Raw genomic sequence first — 19,656 nt, forward strand, 5'->3', positions numbered from 1 at the left:
TCATTATCTCTGCCTCGCACAGATGAAATGGTTGAGCAAACGCAAGGAAAGAATTTCTTTCAAAAATGGACCTGAGATCCGAATATCACCAGTTCGATGTGTTAGGGAAGGATGTCTGGAAGACTATCTTCCGAAATCGATGCGGACACTTCGAGTCCGTAGTGATACCCTTCGGATAGGACCAGTACGCCCATAGTTTTCATGAGCTAGATGAATAGGGTACGTCTTTCTTACTTGGATCAATTCGTCATTTCTCCATGAAATGACTTACTTATCTACCCTCGTAGTAAGAAGAAAGCCCATGGAAACATTCCTTCAGAGGAACTTCTCGTGAAGTTCTCTAGGCATGAGTTTTGAAATTGAAGAGTCAAATTTCTATGACACACTGTTAGTAATGTGAGAAAATTTGAGCACTTCTTCATTTTGCCAGGACCGTTGAGCATTTATCAACACCAGAGACGCCGACAGTTTTTCGCCAAATTCTAGGTCTTATCGACCTGCCGCTTTAGTTCATTCAGAAACTCGTATGACTTTGAACCAGCAAGGGGTGGCCTGTGACTGGGAAGTTACACAAGAAAAGTAACCTTTGAAATTCCAAGTGAGTGACCAAGTTCTTTAAGATAACTCACTTTGGGAAAGGCTTAATACGCTTCGTAAAGCGTGGAAAGCTAAATCCAATATAGTTAGGACCTCCGAGATTCTTATCAGAATCGGTCCTGTGCCTCGCACAAACTAGACCTACACCGCGAACTCAGTAACGTACAATCTACCCTTCGCATCTCGATCATGAAACCATACCTTTCCGTTAGGACTCTTGCAAGTCCACTCGTCGAGATCCTCGCCTTCGTGCTAGAACCGTAGTGAGCCTCGACCGAGAGGTCAATCGGACGAAGCAACGCCATCACCAGTTAGTGAAGGTTCGTTGGAATGCCAACCGAGAACCCGTTTTCACTTAAGTGCACTAGAACCAATCGATTAGGAAGTTTCCTCCTCACGACTCGATCATTCGTGCATACTTCCTTGCCTAAATTCTAATTTCGGGACGAAATTCCCTTTAACAGGGGGATGATGTGACAACCTGAAATTTTCCATTCAAATCAAACCATATCAAGCCCATAGATGTAGATCAGTTACAGTGAAAATTCAGACTTTAAGTATAAGTTTGACAGTTTTCAGGGTTTTACACCTAAAGAGATATTAGGAGAGTGGATGCACTAGGATTTTGTGCAACACTGAAATTCCATTATCCTAGATCATTAGAATCCATTCCGAGAATAGAAATATTTTCTGCCAAAAATCTCAGGACTATAAATAGAATTCTGAACCAAATTGGTTCATTAGTTGAATTCCAATTAGAGAAAAGCCAATTTCTCTCTCACGGATCTTCGGGTTTTCATCCCAGATTGTGAGTCTACTTTCCTAGATGTGTTTTAATACTTGTTATATGCTTAATAACATTATTTACATGTCCAAAATACAAGATCCGGGAGTTTACCGCCCAAGAACGTTCTTGGGGATTAAACTCCAAAAATCAAGCCTAAAGGCCACCTAGTCCCATTTCCGTGTTAGGCATCTAACTAAGGACTTTATGTATGAGTATTAGAGGCTAGAAACAAATCAAAACCAAGTAGTTTGAGGAGTTTACGGCCAAGGAACACCTCTTGGGCCGTAAACTCCAAGTAAAGGGCACAAATGAGTGCCTAATGTTCCTTTAGCCTTAGAACAAAAACATAGAAGCCTTAAACTCATGATTTAGGCCAACAAAACAATTAGAAATCAATTTTGGAAGGGAGTTTACGGCCAAGATGCTCCTTAGGCCGTAAACTCCAAGATTAAGGGTCAAAATCCCTTCAAACTCTTCCTAAGGCTTAGTCTTCATTTTAGACAAATACCTTAAAGTGTTTAGGACCTAGAAAACTCATGAAAAGCTCAAGTGTTGAAGAGTTTACGGCCAAGAGTATTTCTTGGGCCGTAAACTCCTATTAAGGGGTCAAAGGACACCCTAGACATTTCCTTAGGCCAAGAGACTTTTAGGGCAAGTACCTAGATGAGTTTTGGACTAGTTAAAACTCTTAGAACCTCATGTGTGAGGGAGTTTACGGCCCAAAGAGTTCTATGGCCGTAAACTCCATCAAATGGTTTCATTTAGTTCCATAAACCTTCCTTAAGCCAAGGGTTGAAGCCTAGACTTGTTCCTAGAAATGTTAGAGACTTGAAAGGACAATAAGAACCCTCCCAAGGGAGTTTACGGCCGTAAACTCCAAGGGAAAAGGGTCTTTGGGCCGTAAACTCCCCAAAGGAGTCAATGTGGTGCCCAAACACTAGTATAGCCTTGAAACAATTCCCCTCTAAGGTTGTAGTACTTCTAAGCTCCGTTTCATGACTTGGTTGAGAGTTTACGACTAGGAGCTTACTCCCCTGGGCCGTAAACTCTAATGAATATGGTCTTTTGACCTTAAACTCCCATTAGGGGCATTGCACTCCTTTGTTGCAACCCATTAGCCTCCTAGCACTTGACCAAAAGTGTTGTCCTCGCGCTTAAATGTTTATACTTGTATGGTTAGTGATTAAATCTCTAATTATTTATATACCTATGTCTTCATATGTAATTAGCATCATTGTTTGTGTCTAAGTCTCCACTTGACACCAAGCACTTGTCCGATCCTTCCGTACGATAACAGCCCGTTCAATTCCAGTCACTTACTACAGGTGAGTTCATACCCCTTAACTTATGTTTTAAACTATTTTAAATGTTTTATGGGGGGATACAAGTAGAATCATGTTACTTATTACATCAATCACATGTGATTAATATACAACGTTCAAAGGATTTGGCTACTTATTAGCCGTTTTACCAAACAGTTTCCTTCAAAAGATTTTTATAAACATTTTATATGCTTTCAAACTACTTATTACACTGTACTTCTTACTCTGTATATTACCTTTCAAACTTATTTACAACTGTGTTTCAAACAAATGTTCCTTGTACTTATATTGTTTTATCAAACTTATGCCTTCAAATTGTTTTATAGATTAACATCAAGTCGATCTTTCCTTAAACTAATGTTTATGTTTCAAATGTTTTACCAAACTTATTTATGCTTTTAAATTATAAATTGCATGCCTCTATATGTATATTTATATAAGAAATGTTTAAAAGACTTAGGAAGACTATCCACCCTATTTCCTTTTCGCGCCTTGAGATGTGGTCTGGTGGGACTTTGGGTATTCGTCCGAAAGTCGTTTAAAGATTAGTTATATATCATATATACATATATAGTCATAAAAGGTCCTTTCAATTCAACTTATGCCCTTGGGTTGCAAGGGTATACATCCACGTCCATACGTACCACTTAGATTACTAGTAAGCTACCATATGGGTAGTTCAGGAAGATACTAGAATCATTACTAGAACGCGATATCATACAATGAGTCAGTTCATTCATGAGTCAATACTTTCTAGAACATTACTGTACATTACATATACAACTATACTAGGACGAGAACATATACAGCTATACTAGAATGATTTCATTACTATACTTGCTAGATAGAGAGAACACACATTACAGCTAGCACACGTAGAACATTATAGTACACTATTATACAATTACATGATCACACTTACATGAGTACAATTACATGATCACACTTACAGGAGTACAATTACATGATCACACTTACATGCGTACAATTACATGATCACACTTACATGAGTACAATTACATGATCACACTTACATGAGTACAATTACATGATCACACTTACATGAGTACACTTACATATACATAGAATAGACGTCACTAGGGGCTATAGCACGGAACCAGCTCAGGATCTAACTATACTGATGAATCACATCGCAATTGTGATAGTTATATCGAGTATACAGGATCATTAGTAATGTGGATGCTCACGGCTTGCATTCATGCAGGGGTCGTGGGTAGGTCCCAAAATCCCTTTGATAGGGGAGCATTTAGTCTGGGATCTAGACATCACATTATACCTTATCCCTCAAATAAGGCAATTGAGTATCGATCTAGTTATTTATATATATCAAATACTACGGTACTTGGAAGTATTACCCTAGATTTAAGGTAATAGGTACAGTTGTAGTTCGGCACTACACCATAGTACTATTTCTTTTCCCATGACATCCACTTCGTGAATTTTTCATACGACGCACGGTAATGTAGAAACTATCATTTGATAAATAGTAGCCAGACTTGGGAAAATATACACTCTTACAAGAGACACACATAGAACAATTAGGTCTTGGTAGAAGAAACCTTCATGCTAGTAGGAATCATAGGGATTCCAAGGTTTTTCAAATACTTACAATTCATATACACTTACAAATTCTTACAATACATCGACTTACAAATACTTACAATTCTTAAGCACTTACAAATTCTTACAATACTTACACTTACAAATTCTTACAATACTTACACTTACAAATTCTTACATACAAATTAAGACACTAAATACTTATGATCTCACCAGCTTCAAAGCTGATACTCGCTTTCAAAATTACTTGTATCCTCAGGTCATCATAGACAGGTACCGATGCAAGGAGAAAGGAAGATGGAGCTTATTCAAGACTTATCTTTCATTTTGATTTATGCTTAGTGTTTATCAAAATTTGACAGAACACAATTGTATAATAATTATTTTATTAATGCAATGGATAATGTTGTTGCTTGTTTACTACTTTACATTGTTGTTGATATTATACATGACGTCCTCCGCCCTAGAACGTTTCCGCCGTTCTTGGTTTTGGGGTGAGACAAGATAGTGTTGAATGAATGTTTTATACAGGTTTTTTTGGAATTATATGTGTATTTTATCTACAAGTATGTTGGATAAAACATGGGTAGATAGTTGATGTGTGATTAAATAAAATGATGAGAGGCCTCGATGTTGTTGCTGATTTTGTCATCTAGCGGAGTTTAGGTGACGACCACGGACTTTTCTAGACAGTTTAGTGGAACACTGGAAGACTCATAATCTGTAGGTGTTATTAAACATGGGTGTTCATTTGCTATACTCCATCCCCCCACACGGTTGCCTTATTTGACATAAATTGTTGGGAAACCCCCAAATCAGTGTTGTCGCCCTGATGAAAATCCTTAGGCTAGGTCCCTTGTGATAGTTTTTTTTGGGACGTAAAGTGAGGATAACGGGAATGAGTAATTGGTTTATTGTTGGTTGATGAAATTAATATAATTATTTATTGTGGGTTGAAAACCCTATATGCTCACCAGGCTCCCAAGCCTGACCCACTCAGTTTTCTTAGTATTACAGGTAATCAGAGCATAAGTTGGATGACTTGTCAATATATTTTTGATTATAGATCAGTAGTTGTATATAACTGTTGTAAGGTCTATTTAGCACTGTTTATGCTTTTGGTCTGTATCGGAACATGACATCCCGAGATTTTGTTATACAATGAAAATACATTTCTTTAAGAAATACATTGACAAATTCTTATCATATTTTGTTTTGGGAACAAATTCCATAACTCTTTTAATTAAAGGATTACTCTGATTTTATTTTAAAAGCATAAATTAAATCGGTCTTTTCTGGCCGTGAAATTGGGGATGTCACAGTTGGTATCAGAGCATTAGTTTAAGTGAACTAGGAATTTGTAGGATTTCTAAACTTAAACTTAGGGTCTGTTTGTTTACCTCTTAATTGAAAAATTAAGAGGCAGTCTCTTAAAAATTTAGATATGAAGTGTTTGGTAGTCTCTTACTTTTTGCCTCTTAAATTAGAAAAAAAGCCTCTTAATTTTTCAGACTTGAGATTGTGTCCGAAAAAAACAAGGCACACGTGTTCCTGATTTTGCCCAAAAACATATTACTTCTTCCTTATTCTATTTCATGATACGACCTCTTTCTCCCTCCCAACATCACCGACGACCCGCTACCCTCCGCCATTACTCTATCCACCGGCACGTCACCGCCTCAACCTCAACCAGAATTGTCGCCTGCACCGCCCTCCATCCCCCTCAAACTCGTCGACATCAAGATCAGGTAATGGCTCTCTGAAACGATTACCTCCCTGAAACCTATCTATATATCTAAATCCATTATAGGGTTAATTTCTGAAATCGATTTCTAGGGTTTATTTGAGAAACCTTTTTGTGCATCAGATAATGGTTCTCTGATGTGCACTTGTTGTTGGGATTTTATGGTTTTTACTATGATTTTTTTTTCGGCATTGATCTTTTTGCTTTTCGTTTGATGTTGATGTATTGAAGATTTGAAGTTAGCTCTATTATTTATTAAAGGTAGATTTGTGTTCGTTTGCAGTTTGATCAGTTTTTTTCTCATAAACTTGATTAGTTCTCCTAGATTTGAAGTTAGAAGCTAGTTATCCATGCTTATTCATCGCTACCATCATTGCTCTAGTTATTAAAGGAAGATAATCCACTTCCAAGAGCAATCAACAGTTGAAAAGATATTGGGACTATATTACAATGACTTCAAATGATAATGGTGGAGTTCAAGAAGAGAAATCAAACCGATGTAGAGTCAAACCTATTGTGAATCTTCATTGACATTTTTGCCTCTGGTGTATATTTGAAGGTTATGGGGATATCATTGATTTGGAACACGCAGAAACATGGTTGTATAGATGTAATGTGTTCCATATAAGCATATAGTTCATGTTGTTTTTTATAATCTTGTATAAGAGGGTGTTTAGAGCAATATACTTTTATTGATTTCATTATTATAACATCATATTTTCACTACTTCCTATTAGAGTATTGTATTTTGAAAACTCTATTTCGTTATAGCAATGCCATCCAAAACAAAGCAATTTTGATTGCTATAGTCGGATATATCTATGTCTAAATTTAATTTATGTTTAATTTGCATATTGTACGGTGTTTGTATATATATTTTTATAATTATTAAAGAAGTTAGTTCGTTATTTTATAAACAAAAACATTTAATTCAACAAAAAGTAATACAGAAGTGTAAATTTTTCATTTTTATAATCAACCAAACAACTTGTTAAAAATTCAGATCTTAAAAATTCAAACCCTCTTAGAAATTCAGATCCTACCAAATAGCCCCTTAGAACGCTAAGTGAAGATTGTGAGATGAGTGTTTGTTATATTTTAGACACGGGCACTAGTCTATTTTAGGAAAGATGCCTCAAATGCTTTTATATGCTAAATGTTATATGTTTGCCATATATGATATTATTTGTTCAGATCTATGGTCTGTTGCCGACCAGATATGGATACCTTATGTGTTTAGGATTATAAGCGTATGACTACGATATTAGAACTTGCATGTAAACGTTTCAGGCTGATAAGGATGATTTAAATATCTATCGTGAATAAAGATCTGAATTCACTTTGTTCGTTGCATAGATCTAAAAATGGCAAGAACTAGAAGCGGAGTCGGAAACGCAAACGAAAACAGGAATCAACGGCCTCAACCACCAGTGATTGAGCAAATACATGTTGCAGTTGCAGCACTTGAGCCAATGACAATGGCCAGAGTGCAAATGATGATTCATACGATGTTGGATCGTCAGATGGAGCAGACAAGGCGTTTGCTTCAGCAGAATCATGAAGAATCTAGTATGCCTGTTGAACAGCCCGAATTGAACGAAGAGCAATCAAAAGGAGGAAATTACAGTAGATTTGTTTGTTAAACCGAACCGCTTGTGGTTAAGAGGATTAACCATGAGGATGGAGTCAAGAGAAATGAATGCAAGTACAAAGACTTTATCACTTGCAAGCTGTCAACTTTCACTGGAAAGGAAGATCCCATCCGAGTAATGGATTGGATATCGAAATGGAGTTAGCGTTCATGACATGTGGTTGCAAGGGCAAGCTACAAACCATATCTGCAGCACGTCAGTTCATAGGGGGCGTTGTTCGATAGTGGAACACTCTGGGGAAAACCCTAAGCCCTAATGAGCCACTACAACTAAGTTGGACAAAGTTCTTGGTTCAATTCAAGCGCAAGTATTGTTAGGCCGAAAATCTGATTGAGTTTGAGAACCAATTTCTAACATTGAAGAAAAGGAGCATGTCAATCGATGAATACACCAACAACTTCACAGACAAAATGTAGTTTGCTTTGCGTATTGTCCCAGACGAGCAGACAAAATTAACAGGTACGCAAAGGGATTTCCATAGGAGTATGCGGTGCCAGTGTATCAGGCACTTACTTTGGAGGCGGCTATCTAGGCTGCCAAGTCTGTTAAAGATATGATTAAGGGGAGAACCGCCAGCAAGGTTGAAGTTGGCGAAAAGAGAAAGTTTAAAGGAAGTTCAGGTTCCAACAAGAAATGTTAATTATCGAAATCTGGTTCGAGAGGAGGAGGAGGTGAAGCCAAATGGTGTGATAAATGCAAGAAGAAGCATCAGGGGAAATGTGACGGACAAGTCACATGTTTCAAATGTGGAAAGACTGGGCATTATGCCAACAAGTGTCTATCCAACAAAAGAGTGTGTTTTGGATGTAGTGAAGAGGGGCACATATCGAGAGACTGTCCAAAAAAGAAGGAGGCATCAAATCCCAACATTCCACCAAAACCAAAGGCGAGAGCCTTCCATATGACACTTGAGGCTACGAAATAAGAAGCTGATGTCGCTTCAGGTACCTTTCTTGTAAACGAATTTCATGTCCAAATTTTGTTTGACTCTGGAGCCAACTACTCATTTATTTTGCATGAATTTGGTAGAAATCTAGTTTTGCCTGTTGATAGATTAGATAATGCTTTATTAGTCGAAGTTGCTAGTGGCAAGTTTGTACCTGTTAGCTATCACATGAAAAACATCTTCATTGATTCGAATGGGAATAAGTTCCACGAGGAATTATTGCCTATAGAACTAAATGGTTTCGACATCGTGTTGGGAATCGATTGGCTTACCGCTAATGATGCCGAAATATTGTGCATAAAGAAGATAGTGAAGGTAAACCCGCCAGGGAAAGAGTCATTTATGGTGTATGGAGACAAACGCAGAGTGAACTCTGGAATCATTTCCCTAATGAAAGCCAAAAAGTTTTTGGCCATGGGATATACATCATATCTAGCATTCATGATCGATGCTAAGAAGGAAAAGGAGGCGCAAAATATTCCAATGGTGTGTGATTACCCGAAAGTATGTCCCGAAGATCTTCCTGGATTACTGCCTGATAGTCAAGTGGAGTTGAGAATAGACTTGTTACCAGGAATGATGCCAATAGCAAAAACACTATATCGATTAGCACCAACGGAGATGAAGGAGCTGATGATGCACGTTCAGGAATTATTGGAAAAATATTTCATTAGACCTAGTTCATCACCCTGGGGAGCTCCGGTGTTATTCGTAAAGAAGAAGGACAGGAGTATGAGAATGTGCATAGATTACAGAGAGCTGAATAAGGCAACGATAAAGAAAAAATATTGACTACTAAGGATTGATGACCTGTTTGATTAGCTGCAAGGCTCAAGTTATTTTTCAAAATCGAGCTAAGGTCAGGATATCATCAGCTAAAGGTGAGAGCAGGATGTTGAGAAAACTACTTTCAGAACACGATATGGACACTACGAGTTCTTGGTTATGTTCTTTGGACTAACCAGTGCTCCAACAACATTCATTGATTTAAAGAATAGGGTTTGTAATCCATTCCTTGATAATATAGTGATAGTGTTCATAGATGACATTCTGATTTACTCGAAAAGCCAAAAGGAGCACGGCAAACACTTTGCGAGAAGTGTTAGAAGTATTAAAGAAGGAGAAGCTGTATGCCAAGTTCTCTAAATGTGATTTTTGGATTCGAGAAGTCCAATTCTTGGGGTCATGTAGTCAACCAAGAAGGGATAATGGTTGATCTAGCCAAGATTGAAGCTGTGATAAAGTGGGAACAATCGAAAAGTCCTACAGAGATCCGAAGCTTTTTGGGATTAGTCGGATATTACCGAAGGTTTATCCAAGGCTTTTCTTCGATCGCTATTCCATTAATAGCTTTGACTCACAAAGTAGCTACTTATACTTGGAGTGATAAGAACAAAGAATCATTTGACTTGCTAAAGAAGAAATTATATGAATCATCGATTCTTTCTCTACCCGACGGAGTTGAAGAATTGATTGTTTATAGCGATGCGTATGGTGTTGGGTTGGGTTGTGTTTTACCCAAAGAGAAAAGGTGATAGCATATGCGTCTCGACAGTTGAAGGAGCATGAAAAGAACTACCCCACTCATGATCTGGAGTTGGCAGCAGTAGTATTTTCTCTAAATATATGGAAGCATTACCTTTATGGAACAAAGTGCAAGCTTTTCACTGATCATAAGAGTCTCTAATATATTTTTAGTCGGAAAGAATTAAATATGAGGAAACGATGCTGGCTAGAGTTACTTAAGGACTACGACTGTGAGATACTTTACCGCCCCGGTAAATGTAATGTTGTCACTGATGCTCTCAGTTGGAAAGTCAATCTTGAAAGAAAGAGGCCAAGAGCATTGAGAATAGAAGTTGTCTCGACAATTATGGAGAATATAAATAAAGCTCAAGAAGAAGCTTCAGAGAAGAATGACCAAAAGGAGGAACTTTTGGGCAAAACGTTAGTGTTCGGTATAAACAATCATGGACTGAAGGTATTCCAAGACCAGATTTGGGTACCTAAGACAGGAGGAGTAAGAGATCTTATGATGGAAGAAGCTCACAAAACCATGTACTCGATTCATCCCGGTAGCACTAAAATATATAGGGACCTGCAACCCTATTACTGGTGGCTGACGATGAAGCTTGATATTGCAAAGTATGTGGCCGAGTGTGTGACATGTGCTAGAGTTAAGGCACAAAATCAGAAACCATATGGGAGTTTAGAACCTTTGTCTGTACCTATGGGTAAATGGGAAGACATTGCTATGGATTTTTTCACTAAACTGCCCAGAACAAAGAACGGTCACGACATGATTTAAGTGTTCATTGATTGCTTCACTAAGAGTGCACACTTCATAGCAGCCAATGAGAAATGCTCGATGGATAAGCTTGTGAATTCTTACGTAAAGGAAATTGTGACGCTTCATGGTGTTCCGTTAATGATTGTATCAGACCGTGAAAGTCGTTACACCTCAAGGTTTTGGAGAAGTCTACAAGAAGAATTGGGTACGAAGTTGTGTTTAAGTACAGCTTACCATCCACAGACTGATGGTCAGAGCGAACGAACGATACAAACACGTGAAGATATGCTGAGGGCATGTACGATGGAATTCTAAGGTAATTAGAATGAACATTTACCTTTGGTAGAATTTCCTACAATAATAGTTTCCACTCGAGCATAAAGATGACACCTTATCAAGCTTTGTACGGACAGAAGTGTCATACGCCGTCTTGTCAGCTTGAGGTTGGGGAAAAGCAGTTTATGGGACCCGAGATAGTCCATCAGACTACTAAAAAACTGAAAATATTTAGGGAAAGAATGTTAGTAGCTCAGGATCGTCAAAAGAGCTATGCTGACAAGAAAAGACAACCGATGACTTTTGAAGTTGGAGATTCGGTTTTGCTTAAAGTCTCACCGTGGAAGGGACTTATAACATTTGGTAAAAGGGGAAAGTTAAGTCCAAGATTTATTGGACCATTTAAAGTTCTTCAGAGGATTGGGAACCAAGCTTACAAGCTAGAACTACCAGAAGAACTAGAGGGAATTCATAACACTTTCCATGTGTGTTATATGAGGAAATTCACGGGAGAAGTTCCTGACATAATTCCAATTTCTGAATTAAGGATTGATGAAAACAAGACGTTAATTAAAGAACTAAAGACAATCGTTGACCGTAAGACTAGGAAGTTGTGATGCAAGATGGTCGAATTAGTGCTTGTCCGTTGGAAACATGCCAATGGGCTAAATCTCACCTGGGAAACGGAGAGTGACATGATGAGTCTCTATCTGCATTTGTTTGTTGATGTGTGATTCTAGGGACGGAATCATCCTAAAGGGGAGAGAATTGTAAGGCCCGTGTTTCTAGGCTAGGCATTAATGTTGATGTAATAGTCTAGGTTAACCTTTGTAATATATAATAAAAATGTATTATATGAGTATTATGTGTTTTGTGCTTAATTGTGTGACCTAAATGAATTAAGGATAAAAATAAGCGTTAAAATAAAATGTTAGATTCACCCAATACCAATACATAAAGAGGTAGTGGCCGTGACAAGGATTCCGGATATATAAAGAATGCCAAAATCCGAGCTATAACGAAGGAGTTATGATATGTCGAAGTTTCATGACAGAACCGATACGACACTGGATGACGTAAATCGTGAATTTACGGTAGAGTGGTTTTTAGCCTTAGTGATCTAAACTAAAGTCATAGATACGTTAAACCGAGAACGTATATAAAAAGAACGTCGAAATCTAACTTTGTATTAGGAAGTTATGATTTTTCTAAGTTTCAGCTTATCAATATGCAACCTAAAGTCCGAATATGAGATCGAGTGAGTTTCAGCCAAAACAATCTAAACGAGAATCGAAGATCTCCATAATCGTAGTTCAACAGTAAATAGACAGACGAAAACAGATGTCGGATGAAGAAGTTACGAATTCTTATCGGACTTTTCGTGTCCCGGCATACTAAAAATATAATTTTAAAAATAAAGTCAAAATTAGCCGACGGAGTCTAAACGAAATTTGTAGAGCATAATCTCTCCTACGCGTGGATATAAAGAACGAAAAAAATGAAGTTGTATGTGAAAGATATGAATTTCTGAGGTTCGGGGCACGAACTTCAACCCGTGTCAAAACTCACGACGTGAACATAGAGTTCACGACGTGAATTAGTGATTGACGTACCCAGAGCCTGACAGGCTGATGTCGCGACTATGAACCTGATCTTGAACGAGCTCACGACGTGAGCATTTGAGTCTCACAATGTGAATTCATAATTTCTAGCCTATAAATAGAAACCAAAGGGCAGCCGGTATTGGTTGCTACTTTACCCTTCTTTCACCCTTACACTCTCTTCTACTTTGCAAGAAATGCCCCCCGAAGTCCCGGTATCATCTTGACACCCGAAGCAAGTCCCAAAACCCCGAAGATCCCGAGAAAAAGAGTTTTCAAGCCGAAAATCTGCCTGCGAGAAGCCCAATTTCATTAAGGAATATCACCTAAAGAGTCGTAGTGTTGTCCGATCATCGTCTTGTCAAGTGAGTGTGTAGTCATTTTCTTCTAACACATAGATATGAAGTATACTCTTTAAGATACGTTCTATGTGTTTATATATTATTTGTTTATTTAATATAGTGTTGAATGAATGTTTTATACATATTTTTTTTAGAACTGTTTGTGTATTTTATCTACAAATATGTTGGGTAGAATATGGGTAGATAGTTGATGTGTGATTAAATAAAATGATGAGAGGCCTCGATGTTGTTGCTGATTCAGTCATCTAGCGAAGTTTAGATGACGACTACAGACTTTTCTAGACAGTCCAGTGGAATGCTGGCAGACTCATAACCTGTAGGTGTTATTGAACATGGGTGTTCATTTGGTGTACTCCATCCCCCATATGGTTGTCTTATTTGACATAAATTGTTGGGAAACCCCCAAAGGAGTGTTGTCGCCTTGATGAAAATCCTTATGCTAGGTCCCTTGTGATAGTTGTTTCAGGGACGTAAAGTGAGGATAATGGGAATAAGTAATTGGTTTATTGTTGGTAGATGAAATTAATATAATTATTTATTGTGGGTTGAAAATCTTATTTGCTCACCAGACTCCCAAGCCTGACCCACTCAGTTTTCTTTGTATTACAGGTAATCAGAGCATAAGTTGGATGACTTGGCAAGATATTTTGGATTATAGATCAGCAGTTATATATAACTGTTGTAAGGTCTATTTAGTACTGTTTATTCTTTTGGTCTATATCGGAACATGACATCCCGAGATTTTGTTATATAATGAAAATACATTTCTTTAAGAAATGTTTTGACAAATTTTTATCATATTTTGTTTTGGGAACAAATTCTGCAACTCTTTTAATCAAATGATTACTTTGATTTTATTTTAAAGCATAAATTAAATCGGTCTTTTCTGGCCGTGAAATTGGGATGTCATATATATATATATATATATATATATATATATATATATATATATATATATATATATATATATATATATATATATATCAAAATTTTATTTGTCATAATTCGTTTTTATGACTTCAATTTTATTGCAGTTTTTTTCCAAATACCTATTTTTACAATATAACATTTTTACTTTAGTTTCATGTATTTTTTTTTTCAAAATTTATGTTTACAACTTCGTTTTTTTTTTTCTATATTTTCATAATATTCTTTTAGAGCCTCATATAGTTATTTTACCAATTAGGTGTCAATATTAAACTACATATTTATTAACCTAAGTGATAATTCTAGAATTAGTTATTTATCATGCATCCAGTAATATTGCATAATTAAAAACTTTCTTATATAAATGTTTACCTATTACAATAATACAACTTTTCACATATGTTTCTCAAACAAAAAAATCATTTTTCTATTCTTGTTTTGTTGTTGGTTTTTCTGTTGATCCACATATGATTCGATTATGTTTACTCTATGAATATCCAACTTGATAACAATAACTATTCATATTGTAAGTTATGTAATGATTATTTTTTTAGAACATATGTGAGATATTCTTACGGGTGTAATAGGTAAACTATCAAATGAGAAACCTATTAATTGTGGAATGTAGATGCGTGAGAAATTGATAATTCTAGGATCACCATATGTGTTAATAATTATGTAGTTCAATCATCTACATCTAATTGTCGAAGCAAATATAAGAAGTTTTTAAAATATTTTGTCGAAAACCATATAAAAACAAAGAAAAAAAGAAGTAAAATGGATTTTGAAAAAGAAAATATGAAAACAAAGTAAAAGAGTTAAATTGTACAAATAGATTATAGACTTCGTAAAAATGAACTTATAAAAATAATACTATAAATTAAGATATAAAGACCAAAGTTAAAAAACAAATCGTGAGAAGCATGTAAAAACAAAATAAAAATGAAGTTATAAAAAGAAAACATTTAAAAAATACATATATAAAACTAATGAACACAATTTCTAAAGTTTGGTAGCTAATTATAGTCTAAAAAATTTTCAGTAAGCAAAAAACAAAGTTTCAAGACCTTAGATAGCCCAAAAAATATGGAAACCTATTATTTCAGGTTATAGTGAACATTTTGCTACAAAATTAAAACTTAATTAACCTTTTAAAACTTAAAACAAGTTAAATGACCAAATAAACAAAAAACCAAAGTTGTAGCAATCAAATATGAATATTTATAATTGATTCACAAAAATAAGAAAAATATGAGCTAAGATGGGTCATTATGGGAAACGATGTTAGTCGTTATGTTGACGTGGAAGGCGCGCAACGATGTTGTAATGCAGGTACACCGCCCCAACTATGTCGTTAGCGGGCATTATGTGGTCTCCAGTTACGATGATAACGAGAGGCAACGCCTCTTTTTCGAATGTATCGTTCATATGACCGTTTGGAAGGGTCAAAAGCAATTAAAAAAATTGTTATTTATTTTTTCCATATAAATACACACATATATACCCAATTTTTTTTCTCTCTTTCTTTTATTTTATTTAAAAATATATGTACATAAAAATCAGCCACGTTTTTTCATTCCACCAAATATGGAACAAAACCCGAACACCCCTCCTCTAAATAAAAACACATCCGCTCGATGGGGTTCGCACAATACGAGAGTTATATGAACCTACTCAACACAAACTCACTACAAATACCATTTCAAAGAAACTTTTTTAATCCCAACTCACCTTAATGCAATTTCTTACATCGCTTTACATCCAAAAAAACCCTAAACTTCAACAAAACCTTTTGAGTACTTTCGCTTCCATGCCACAAACAACCACATAACCACCACACACACAACCAACACAAGAAATTGTTCTCGAAACACAAGCGGAAGGCGGATGGAAAAGGAGAATGAAAGGGAATTCAGTCCCGAAAATTGTAGAAGAACCACCACTACGGTGGACACCACACCGGAGTAGTAGACAATGGCAAAGGCATGGTGCGGGATTTTAAAGAATCCAACCATAGAAAATGATATGCAAAGAGTTGGGTTTTGGGAAGTCGTGCTTGGAAATCCCACACGATTTTAAAGAAACAACCATATTGTAATATCGATATGCTTAGTAGCAAATGGACTCTGAGCAGTCGTTGGTGCACCAAGTTCAATGAGATTTTCATGAGACTAGAACCCCAAAAGCAAAATGGTGCGAATGATTTGATGTGTTCAAAGCCGTGAGAAAACAATATCATGTCGAAATGGGGCACGCTTTCAAGTTTGAAAAAATATGGAAGAATGTCAGAAAAGATCCAAAATGGATTAAGACGCAAACATTATCATAGGCACAATCAAAGAGGTCTCGTAATTCTAGTTTGTTTGACGTTTCCGACGCACGAACTAACATCGAATTCAACGCTGACACGGATGGCATCCCCGACGACATCGAAAAGATCTACCCCCCACCCCCACGCCAACCGGTTGGGCACGACAAAGCGAATCGCGCTCAATGACACGCAGACGAAGCCGAGAGAAGGGCACAAAAGTTGACGAAAATGAAAGCAAAGTTCGACCAACACAATGTAATAGTACAACAAAAGGTTGATGTGCAACGTAAACACTTGGAGTTTCTTCGTAAGCAAGCAGAGAAAAATAAAATAACGAATGATTTAACAATTCTACAGACTAGCGAATAAAATATGAGACTATGACAAGTGCCAATGTTCCGAAAAATGAAGGAGACGATCGAAAATAAATATTTGGATGACTAGTATATTGTTTTTATGTTTTTAGGACTGTTCTTTTGCGTTCAATGTTTTTTTTTATAATGTTATTTTTTGTTTTTAAATGTTATGATGAATTAAGTATTTAACTAAATTGCATGTTTTTTTTAATAATCAAACGTGAATAAAAAAACAAATTCAAAATATAATAAATCAAAAATCAAAAATCCAAAAAAGAAAAAAAAAATAAAAAATAAAATGATGATACGGCAAGTTGAAGGTGTTATTGTAAATCCCTTCACTGCTGTCTACACCTACTAGTTTAATAAAAAAATGTTTTTTTAACGGTTTTGATTAATTATTATTATAAGACCCAGTATCACTAGCCATAGAAGCATTTTGTTGATCCAAATTAATAAGGGATTTTAAATTAGTGGGACTGTAAAGTCGTCTCAAAATTCTGCACGATCGTTAAACGCTTCTTCAACGTGATTGTTTCGGGTGGCAAGAATCCTGCCGATCTTTTCGCCAATTGTCGATCGCCATGCTAGTGTCTGTATATTACTTGTAATTATATTTATATATTTCATTTACTTTGATTGTACGTTTTATATCTATGGCAACGACTATTAAAGAAGTTCCATATTTCAAGTTTTTCCTGCATCAATCTATCAATCTACTACAACTCTCGACATTCTCAGTACTCCGAAAACATGTCGACGGACCTCAATATTCCTAACCAAAATACATGCTCCCACCCCACAGCCATTAATGGCGAAAACCCAATCTCAAACGAACAAGAACACGTCCACAACAAGCTCAATGGAAAGGTAAACGACATTGTTGCAACTCTACAGAAAGGCAAAGGTTGGAGGGGTCCTGAAATCTTTCTACACAAAGGTTTCTGGTTGCCCCAAATGCTTATCAAGAGCTTATTAACGATCCACGAATACTTCCATCCAAAGCCAAACGACATATTCCTCGCAGCTTTCATGAAGTGTGGAACCACCTGGCTTAGAACTCTCATGTTCGCCACCGCCAACCGCCACCTTTACAAAATCTCCGATCATCCTCTTCATCACACCGGACCCCACAGTGTCTTCCCTTCCCTCGACGTTCAAATCTTTCTTGATCAGTATTCTGTAAGTAAGTTCGACAATCTCCCTTCCCCTCGACTGTTTGCCACACACTTTGCTCATGATTTGTTACCGACCTCGATGACATCATCATCCTCGACATGCAAGTTTGTGTACGTGTGTAGGGATCCAAAAGACGCACTCATTTCCAAGTGGCATTTCATGAGCAAAATCAGGTCGAAGGAACTCACACCCATTTCGTTTAATGAAGCTTACGAACTTTTCTGCAACGGGGTCTCCGAATACGGACCATTTTGGGAGCATGTGTTGGGGTACTGGAAAGCAAGCCAGGAATCACCTGAAAAGATCTTGTTCTTGAAGTATGAGGATATGAAGAAGGAACCATCTGTGGAGCTGAAGAAGTTGGCGGAGTTCATGGGAGTGCCTTTTACAACGGAGGAAGAGGAGGGAGGGGTGGTGGAAGAGATTGTGAAGCTGTGTAGTTTTGAGAATTTGAGTAACTTTGAGGTGAATAAGGATGGTGTTCAGATGTTTGGGGAGCATGTGGCCGTGGAGAATCGGAATTTTTTCAGGAAAGGAAAGGTGGGAGATTGGGAAAATTACTTGACAGAGGAGATGAGAGACCGGATTGATTCGATCACTGAAACCAGATTGAAAGATTCAGGTTTGGCACTAGGGCTCACCCAAAGAGCTTAATATTATTTGAAGTTTATGTTTTATTTAATAGGAGACCAAACCTTTTGAGTCATCGTTCTATTTCAATTTATGCATTTTAAACATTAGCATCAAGAAATTGTATGTGGTTTTCAAAATGAAATAAAGACATTATTAAATAAAATAAAAACTAAGATGAAATCAAAAGTGAGTGATGATACTTTAATATTACATTGCCTTTTATATATATATATATATATATATATATATATATATATATATATATATATATATATATATATATATATATATATATATATATATATATATATATATATATATATATATATCACATTAATGAGATTGACTTAAATAAATTGAAAACATATTCAAGCTATTTCCATAGTGTATTTATTTGTTTACTTCTTTTTTGTACTGAGGTTTGTTAAAATAAAAGTTGTTAAAATCGATATTATATGTAGACAATATTTTTAATTATAACTACAAAGGTTACCTTCGCTACATGGGGGCCAGAAGATTTCAATGTTGTTTCCGAATCGACAAAATGACAGACGAAGAAAGTGCAAGAATGAAAAGTCCGGGCTTTGCCCCAAACAGTTTTTTTCATTTTCATGAAAAAATGTAAAAGTTTTGACTGCAAGGCCAGAAGTGTCAAAATGGTTAATGAATTAAAAGGGTTGGAATTAGAACTTTTTAGAAAAGGAATCAGAGTTGTCAAACCGTTAAAGTTTTGTGGACAAACATTAAATATTAAAAGGTTCCTAAGAAGTGTAAAAATATTGATTGCAAGGAACCAAAGTGAAAAATGTAAAAGTTTGGACTGCAAGGACCAGAAGTATCAAAATGGCTAAAAAATTAAAGGGGTAGAAATTACAAATTTTTTAGAAAAGGGATCAAAGTTGTCAAACCGTTAAAGTTTTGTGACCAAACTTTAAATATTAAAAGATCCCTAAAAAATGTAAAAATATTGATTGCAAGGACCAAAAGCGTCAAAATGGATAAAATAATACAATGACCAATTCTGCGAAAAAAATTGTAAGTTTACTATTCATTTTCTTCATAACTTTTATATATATATATATATATATATAT

The 19,656-nt window shown here is 36.1% G+C and overlaps 1 protein-coding gene across 1 annotated transcript; it reads left to right on the forward strand.

The window, feature by feature from the left end:
• Positions 1-17,449: 17,449 nt before the first annotated feature.
• Positions 17,450-18,738, forward strand: LOC111898730 (cytosolic sulfotransferase 5). Its single transcript, XM_023894598.3, has one exon. It carries the CDS (start codon positions 17,506-17,508, stop codon positions 18,583-18,585), a length of 1,080 nt encoding a protein of 359 aa, XP_023750366.1. The 5' UTR covers positions 17,450-17,505; the 3' UTR covers positions 18,586-18,738.
• The last annotated feature ends 918 nt before the right edge of the window (positions 18,739-19,656 follow it).

This window comes from Lactuca sativa, chromosome 4 (genome assembly GCF_002870075.4).
Source record: "Lactuca sativa cultivar Salinas chromosome 4, Lsat_Salinas_v11, whole genome shotgun sequence".
Classification (NCBI taxonomy): Eukaryota; Viridiplantae; Streptophyta; class Magnoliopsida; order Asterales; family Asteraceae; genus Lactuca; species Lactuca sativa.